Here is an 8,083-nt window from a genome sequence, read left to right as displayed (position 1 = left end):
AAAAAAAAAAAAAAAAAAAACAGTCAAGACACAGACCAGGTTATTCACCTTTTGCTACTGTTTTCAGTTGGTCTCCATCTGCATCTTCATTTGCCAGTTTCAACGCCTCCATTATTCCTGCGTTTACTCTCTGAAAAAACACAAATTAAGTCGACACTAAAGACCATAAAAAAGACCATAAACCAGAACCAAATCAGATTGCAATAAATAATAAGGAAACAAAACAAAAATAAGTGTGTATGTTGAAATATGACCGTTAAGTCCACTGTATAAGTCATCCCAGAATGCACCGCCACACATTTAGTGACACTGTGAATTCTATGTGGAAACCAAGTTTTTCAATGAAAATTTTTTGTAGTCACACCTATTCTAATATGTCAAATCAAATCAGGAGAATTATATTGAACTAACTGTTGTGGACTTTTTGATTAGATATTTTTCATTTCATATGATGTAGTCAAAAACAGAATACACACCTTCTGCTCTTCAGCCCGCATCCCATCCAGCAGGTAGCGCAGCAGCTCCTGACTGTCCTGCTGCTGAAATCCTTTGAACCTGGGAGCCCTGCAGGGATCAGACGAAAGGATGAACTTCTTCTAATGCAACAGCTTGTGTTTATTTTGCCTTATTGGGTTATTTTCAATCTAGACTTGACTTACTTTTTACACACTTGTGTGAATAACTCTCGTGGTGTTACCACACCCTTCTTGGACAGCTGGATCTCATTCAGCAGGTGACACATTGCCAACGTCAGAGATCCGGGTTGCTCTAAAGTCACCACGATAGGTTCCTACAATCACAGGAAATGAAAGGACTTTAAATCAGGTCAAATATTGTATTTAGGATTTTTAAAAAAGAGTCAAGTATTACACACCAGATCCAAAGATGCAGGTTTGATGTCCAGATTTAGTTTTTCTCCAGTCACTTTGTTGAGAGTTTCTCTTAAAAGTTGAGTTTGGGAAAGATTCTATGAAAGACAATAAGAATAATTGTTAATAAAATGTATTTGTCTTCAAGTTAGACAAGTTAAGAATAAGTTTTACCTGAATGACAGCATTAAAGAAACAAGTGTTTCCAAGGTTGCTTAGGCCTTTCACCGGAATGACAACGTTTCCTTCAGTCGTGATACAGTTTTGTGTTTTCTCAGCCCTTTCCTTCATGATGTTCTTGTTTTTATTGCTGCTGTTCTCTTTATTCTCGCTCTTGTTTTCTGTGTTTGCGGTCTCAGAGTTTTCCTTGGCTTCCAAAACACTCGCTTCGTCCTTCACTTCTAAATATATAGAAATGGACATGCTTAAAAAGAAAAGTATTTCAAAATAAAAAGAAACTGTTGTTTGATTCTTACTTTTTTCTGGTCTCTTCACAGGGTCTGCACCACTTTGCTTTTTTATGTTAGTCACCAGCTGAGCTAAATGCCCGGTTCTCGAGTACTGAACATCATCATCACAAATATAACACCTAAAATAAGAACAAAATTGACAAAAAATTAACATTTTTAAATTTGATGTGGGAATTATAAAAAAGTGATACCTACCAAACACTCCAGTTGTCCAAACTGATCACTAGGCAATGCGGACTTGACCGTGGAGTTTCATAATGTTTGATTGCATGCTGGTTCTCAGAGTTTCTTCCACATCCCTTGCAAAAAAGATGCTTATGGTCAATAAAACTAAAAGGGTTTAATATCAAACACCAAATGACCACAACAAACTCACCCTATGGCCACATTTCAAGCACATCCAAATGCCTGCAGGTTCCTTTTCCTCTTCAGAGTCCTGCTGCAGAGTTGTGTTGTCGTTTTCTTTATTCTCTTCATGCTTACAGTCCTGACAGTTCGTCCAGTCAGAGATCCCAGAGAGCTTCTTTAACAGACTTTGGTCTGCCCCAGTCTTGATATGCCTACAGGATGGAACTACAACCGGTAACATAAAAAATAATCAAAAAGATGGGTCTTACAGTAAAAGTTATAATCAATAAAAGATGATCATGTTTATACCGGTTAGTTCAAAGTCGTCCTCATCCCCTCTGGAGCTCCTGTCTTTACCCCGCTTTTTCCCCATTTCCCCTTAAAAACAAACAGCACAAAGACAACTAAAGTAAAACAAACTCTTTAAATTGTATAAATTAGACTCCAAGCTGCCAACTTACCGTGTCCAACGGGGGCTACGCATGCGTTTTCAGTTTCGTTTACTTCGAAAAACACATCCTTTCAGTTTTTATAAATATAATTGACATTCTTAAGTAGTTTTAATACGTACAGTTCCGCGAGTAGCAGTCAAGATGCTAAAGAGTAGATGGAAATTAGTTGAAAATAAATGAAATCTACGCTGACTGTTCGTGTAGCTCGTCCACTTCCGGTGTGTGTCGCTCATAGGAGTTCGTGCTGAAACAACGCAACAGGAACTACTATAAGCTAATCATGTGTTACAGACAAACTAGTCCTCGAATCCATATCGGGACTTGAGTTTACTTAAATGTTTTCTTAAATTAATATTTTTTATCCTTTAAGTAATTTTAAAACATACATTTGGCTCCATGAAGTGTGTGTACACGCCATTGGGTCTGTATTTAAGCTAGCAAACCTATTATTTTGAGCTCCAACATGTCTTACTTGGAGTGGGCAGAAGCTCAGGTGGCAGAGTTGGAGCTGTTGACCAGCATGTTCCCCAGCCAGGAGGAGCTGGAGCTCACCGACCAACTGGCGCTAGCAGAGCTGAGAAGCTACATGGAGTCTCCGACAGACTGTGCCCCTGCCTCCTCCAGACCTCAGTTCCTCATCAAGCAGAAGTTTGATTCTGCAGGGACTGAAGGGGTAACACTTAAATGTATTTATCATCACCACCATCAGAGCCGAAATGACTCGTTTTCCAATTATTTTTGTTTCTATTGATCTTGATCTACCACAGATGGAGATCATTTTGTCGTGCGCTTATCCATCCGAGTATCCCAGTGTGTTGCCAGATATTACAGTGCGGTAAGCCCCCATTTGGTCACTTTTATTGGTAAATTATCTGCTGCTCAGGGTTTAAATGCATCAAAAAGATCATTGTTAAGCAAAATTTTATAAATTTAAATCTTATAACTTATTAAGTCACTAATTTGTCAATACAAACTTTTCAGAGGTCAATTAAGCGCTTACATATTGCCAGAAATAACACGTTACACCCATAATTTTGATTAAAAATGTAATGTTGCATAGACTGTGAATGAAAAGCGGTCAAAATAAAGCAGCAAATCCATTTTTTGCAGTTAATTTAAATGTTAAACACACAAAAAAAAAAATCATGTTTTCCTGTACTCTGCATGAATAATTGAGATTTTAAGGACAAACATTATTTTTCTACCAGATTTAAGTTTGCAAATAGCTAACTAAATAGTACTTTTTGGTCAACAACTATTTTTTTTCCATTAAGGATTATAAATATTTTCTCACCATTTGAGCCCAAATTTATAAAAAATTGATCTTTCAGCACACTTTAAACACCAAAAAAATGACATTGTATTCATCATCCTGTCATTTTAAATAGGATTTTAGAATAATTTCCTTTTATTGATTGTCTCGTGATTGTATTTATAATTTAAATTGTTTTTTTAAACTATTTTTATACTTTTAGATGGACAATTTTAACATCTGTTTAGGGACAACAAAGTATAATAGCCTCTGAGCTGATTCTAGCTTATTCCGTGATGCTTTTAATATGTACTGTCCCTGAGAAATAAATAAAAATGTTTGTTATGTAACAACAAACTACTCCACAAAAATGGGATTTGAGTTTTTCTTTTAGTTAATGAGGCAATGTCGTTATAAAAATTAAAATATTTAGTAAAATTTTAGCTCACACCAGCAAAAATATTTAGGAACAACAAATATATTCTTAGAAATATTAGGTAAGCCTCATTTTTACAACAGGAAAAGATTCTCCTCTTGAATTTTAAACGTACAAACCATTTTCTGACAGTTTAAATGCAAAAAACACCACAACTAGTTTAAACATATATTGCTTAACAATCAGTTATTTTTTTTGCTATAAATATCTTTTTTATGTACCGTATTTTTCGGACTATAAGTCGCACCGGAGTATAAGTCGCAGGGGCCAAAAAATGCATAATGAAGAAGAAAAAACCATACATAAGTCGCACTGGAGTATAAGTCGCATTTTTTTCAAGTAATTTATTTTACAAACTGGTTGAAAAAAACGATATTACATCATCCTGGAAGGTAAGTTATAACATTCATAAGTGAATAGAAAACAGGCTGAATATGTGTCAACACATATTCACATATTAGCATCATGAAAAAAACGAAAAGATGTAGCATTTATATAACATAACAGTTTTATTTAACTATAGCCTCAAGAACTCATCAACTTTGTATCTTTACTGTAATTAATTGCACGCAATCTCACTCCATATCACTAAATCCCTTAAATTCTTCGTCCTCTGTGTCACGTCTGAATAACTAAAGTAAATAAAGTAATTGCAGAGATTACCATAAGAGGGCACTCTAGACTTACGGTCCATATCTCATCATTAAAAATTCGTATATAAGTCGCACTGGAGTATAAGTCGCAGGGACATTCAATCTATGAAAAAAACCGCGACTTATAGTCCGTAAAATACGGTAATCATTCATTTTTAGTCTTTAAATAGCTCTACTTTTGGTAAATATTTTAACTTTTCTTATCCCATTAGTTTTTTATGATACTGCTATTTTTTTTCTTTATATAAAAAGGACATAAAGTTTTTGTTAACACCTGAACTCTCCTGCTCCTATAGCCTTAAACCCCTTTTCCTGTTCTGTGTGTTTTATCCTCCAGGAGTTCTGGTCTCAGTAGAGCCCAGCAGGCACAGCTCCAGGCAGATCTCAAAAAGTATCTCATGGAAAACTGCCAAGGGGAAGTGTGTGTGCTTGCTGCCGTGGACTGGGTGAAAGACAGCCTTCAGAGCTTATTAGCAGCTACTGCTCTTAAAACGGTGACTCCTGCCACCTCCTCCTTGGTGGCACAGGAAGTGTTCAGCCGGCTGTGGATCTACAGTCACCACATCTACAACAAGTCAAAAAGGAAGAACATCCTGGAGTGGTCTAAGGAGTTGGGCCTGTCAGGATTCAGCATGCCTGGGAAACCTGGCATTGTGTGCGTAGAAGGGCCTCAACCGGCCTGTGAGGAGTTTTGGTCCAGGTGTGTTGAGCAGTTTTTACTGAAACTCGATGAAGTGAAAACGCGTGAATATCCAAACTTTTTCCGGTTTCAGAGTGAAGGTTCTGACGTGGAAAAAGATCATGATTCGACATCGAGAGGATATTACACTTCAAGGTGAGGACGGCAAAGCTGCTCCGAGCATGGACTCCCTTCGGAAGTTCTCCACCTTCGAAGAGGCCATGTTTGACCCTCACGGGAGCAGAGGCAACCACATGGACCTCGGACAGCTCTACCACTTCCTCAATGAAAAAGGCTGCTGTGAAGTCTTTCAAATGTATTTCGGCATTGAAGGGAGATAACGGTATATCAGAGAACAATAAACAGTTTACTTTATATAATTATCTGCAGAATTAAACATGTTTATGAGTCACATTCAAGATCTTAAATGGAACATAAAAACACATTTTTGAAAAAAAAAATCTGTTTTTATGACTCCTGCCAAATACACCTGTGGCCCAACTAATAAGAACATGGAGCTCTGCCAAAACGATCCAGTTAAAACATTGTCTTCTTTCCATTTTTAATTATTTAGGATGTTATTATTTTTTGATCAAAAAACTTCTTTCCTCTCAGGACAAAACTATTGAAAGTTTTACCTGAGTTTTATTGTCTGAAGAATTGCACAAATTAATCAAAACAGATTAAATAAGTGATTTTATTTTTCATTTGTCAACTGTTTTGTTAGCAGAGAATAAAATACATATGAAAAAAATGCATCTTTTTTCAAGGCCCTCTTTTATTAAAAGTCCTACAACCCAACCAGAAATCTTTCTAAAGGTGAAACCCATTCAAAAACACGTGTTTGATTTAGAAAATTACCTTTCTTTTTTTTTTAAAACTGCAGAACAAAGACCATGGTTAAAAAACAATATTTTCTTTGCACAATAGCTACATCTGCAGCACACAGTAGATGGCAGCAGTAGGTAATCAAAGTTGGCAGCCTCCTAATGTAATGATGGTGTAAATTCACTGGTTGGATAAAAAAGACCATCTATTCTAACTCAGGTTAAATATTAAATGTTAAATATCGTCAAATTCATTTTAAAAAGGGCAAATAATGCTTTTATTTTGGTAAATAAATCAGGAAAGTTTTGCATAATCACTGTTCTGCTCATCAATTGAATACAATTCATTGTAATTTTTCACTGAATTTATTAAAATTGTAAAATAAATACTTTTTTTTTTTTTTAAAGTATAATTTTCTGTCCAGGTAACTTTAAAAATAAGTTATTGTGGATTTCAATTTTTATTTATTATTTGTATTAAGTAAGACAAACAATTGTCAAATGCTCTGACACTTCCCACCTTTTTAAAGAAATATATGACTTTAAGAAAACTAGAATGTTTTTTTATGCACATCTGCTTAAAGGACATATACCAAACTGTGGCGCAGGGGCCGTACACAGCTGGTTAAACTATTTTAATTACTCATATTAATGTTTTATTTTCCATGTAGTTCAAGTGTCCCTCCATAGATGGCGCACTACAAATACATTCACCTTTGTTCAGGCTAGAAAGCCATTCTGCATTCATATAGTGTTTGAAAATTTGTTTTTCAGATATTATGTGTGATTTCCAAGTCGGACAGTCATTTTTATGATTATTACAACACCACATGAACGCATATTCATTGAGTTTGAGTTTTTCCCTGAGGGACATCAACTCTGGTGAAAATGGCACTAAAATGGGAATAGAAACCACATTCCGTTAAAAACTCGAAAATGTAGAATTTTTGCAGTTTTTGTCCAGATCCCTTGTTATTTCTTTCTTTTACAAGGTTTATTACCGAAACACACCACGAATCTGGTCCTGGTCCGGCCCTCCTATCAAGTGTCAGAACCCGTTGTTGTCCACGAATAGGAAAGTTTTCCCATCCCTGGCCTATACCATGCAAAATCCACTTTTTGCGCTTTTAAGTGCATTATAATGATAATTCCTCACTAAAAAGAACCCCAAAGAGGTATTTTGAGCATTAGCTTCCGGAAGCTAGCGGTGATCAGCTAGCTTTGTGAGATTCTTTGCGTACTTGTTCGGATATTCTAAGTTCTTCACTCAATAAATAGTAATGGCGCATTGTGTGTCAGACATATGTGACCTTCAGCGGCTGACTGAGATATTTGTGTTTTGATAAAGTGATGGCTTAAAAAAAAATAATTTGCTTTAGCATTTAAACTTTGTGTGATGTCATACACTAGTTCTGGTGAGGAATCTGTTCGATATTTAAGGTGGATCTTAAAGTAGACGGGTGATATTGGGAAGATGGCTGGAGAAAGGGAGCAGACTATTTCCTGGTGTTCTCATCATTTCAATAAATGTTCATCTGATCTGAATACATGCTGCCGAAGACGAATAACTAATAATTCTTAAATAATTTGTTCTTTAGGGTGTCAAAGGTAATATATGATAATATATATGGATTTAGTTTGATCTGAAAGGCTTAAGAAAACTATGGTATAGGCCTAAAGTAATATCTTTTTTTCCTTATTCTTTAATTAAAAACTATTCAAAAACTCCACGTATTTTTACATAATAATCATATATTGAAATATTTCATAAAAAAAACGGCAACAGATAATTACACATCATCTATACCCATCAGGTTGAACCATTCTAAACATGTTTGAACTTCATTATCCACAATACATTGCACAGAGCAATGTCACTGACCTGCAGCTCTTGAGCGAGTCATTAACTGCCTCCCGTCACGCGTTAATAACACCACAAGTCAAATGCAGATCACTCTTTAGAAGGTTCACCATCTTGTTTACAATTACATCTAATCCACAGCCTCAGTCTACTCCCCACTTTATAGTTTGCTAACCGTGTTGTCGTCGCCCGAGAGAGTTTAAATAGATGCAGGTTTTTTGTTGTTTATTTGCAAA

At 35.7% G+C, this 8,083-nt stretch overlaps 2 protein-coding genes across 2 annotated transcripts in view; one reads left to right on the top strand and one right to left on the bottom strand.

Annotated features, from left to right (window-relative positions):
- Positions 1-2,291, bottom strand: part of usp16 (ubiquitin specific peptidase 16) — a 4,804-nt gene extending 2,513 nt beyond the window's left edge. The window contains 10 exon segments of the mRNA XM_024277095.2: positions 15-130; positions 477-564; positions 660-790; positions 875-967; positions 1,044-1,270; positions 1,346-1,458; positions 1,535-1,638; positions 1,716-1,912; positions 1,997-2,065; positions 2,149-2,291. Coding sequence (XP_024132863.1) covers positions 15-130; positions 477-564; positions 660-790; positions 875-967; positions 1,044-1,270; positions 1,346-1,458; positions 1,535-1,638; positions 1,716-1,912; positions 1,997-2,060 — 1,133 coding nt within the window. The 5' untranslated portion in view covers positions 2,061-2,065; positions 2,149-2,291.
- Positions 2,292-2,381: 90 nt separating this feature from the next.
- Positions 2,382-5,913, top strand: rwdd2b (RWD domain containing 2B). The gene is made up of 4 exons (XM_024277094.2): positions 2,382-2,812; positions 2,907-2,974; positions 4,818-5,180; positions 5,254-5,913. The coding sequence occupies exons 1-4, from the start codon at positions 2,603-2,605 to the stop codon at positions 5,498-5,500; spliced, it is 888 nt and encodes a 295-aa protein (XP_024132862.1). The 5' UTR covers positions 2,382-2,602; the 3' UTR covers positions 5,501-5,913.
- Positions 5,914-8,083: the final 2,170 nt, after the last annotated feature.

The sequence above is a fragment of the Oryzias melastigma genome, linkage group LG13 (genome assembly GCF_002922805.2).
Source record: "Oryzias melastigma strain HK-1 linkage group LG13, ASM292280v2, whole genome shotgun sequence".
Classification (NCBI taxonomy): Eukaryota; Metazoa; Chordata; class Actinopteri; order Beloniformes; family Adrianichthyidae; genus Oryzias; species Oryzias melastigma.
Note: the sequence above shows the minus strand (reverse complement) of the source record. Positions and strands in the feature narration are given on the sequence as shown.

What these genes read in the sequence shown, in the direction of transcription:
- rwdd2b (XM_024277094.2), top strand. Translation starts at nt 2,603, where the DNA reads ATGTCTTACTTGGAGTGGGCAGAAGCTCAGGTGGCAGAGTTGGAGCTG. An exon ending in ATTCTGCAGGGACTGAAGGG is followed by an intron (nt 2,813 to 2,906) that starts GTAACACTTAAA and finishes GATCTACCACAG; the next exon opens with ATGGAGATCATTTTGTCGTG. An exon ending in TTGCCAGATATTACAGTGCG is followed by an intron (nt 2,975 to 4,817) that starts GTAAGCCCCCAT and finishes TTTATCCTCCAG; the next exon opens with GAGTTCTGGTCTCAGTAGAG.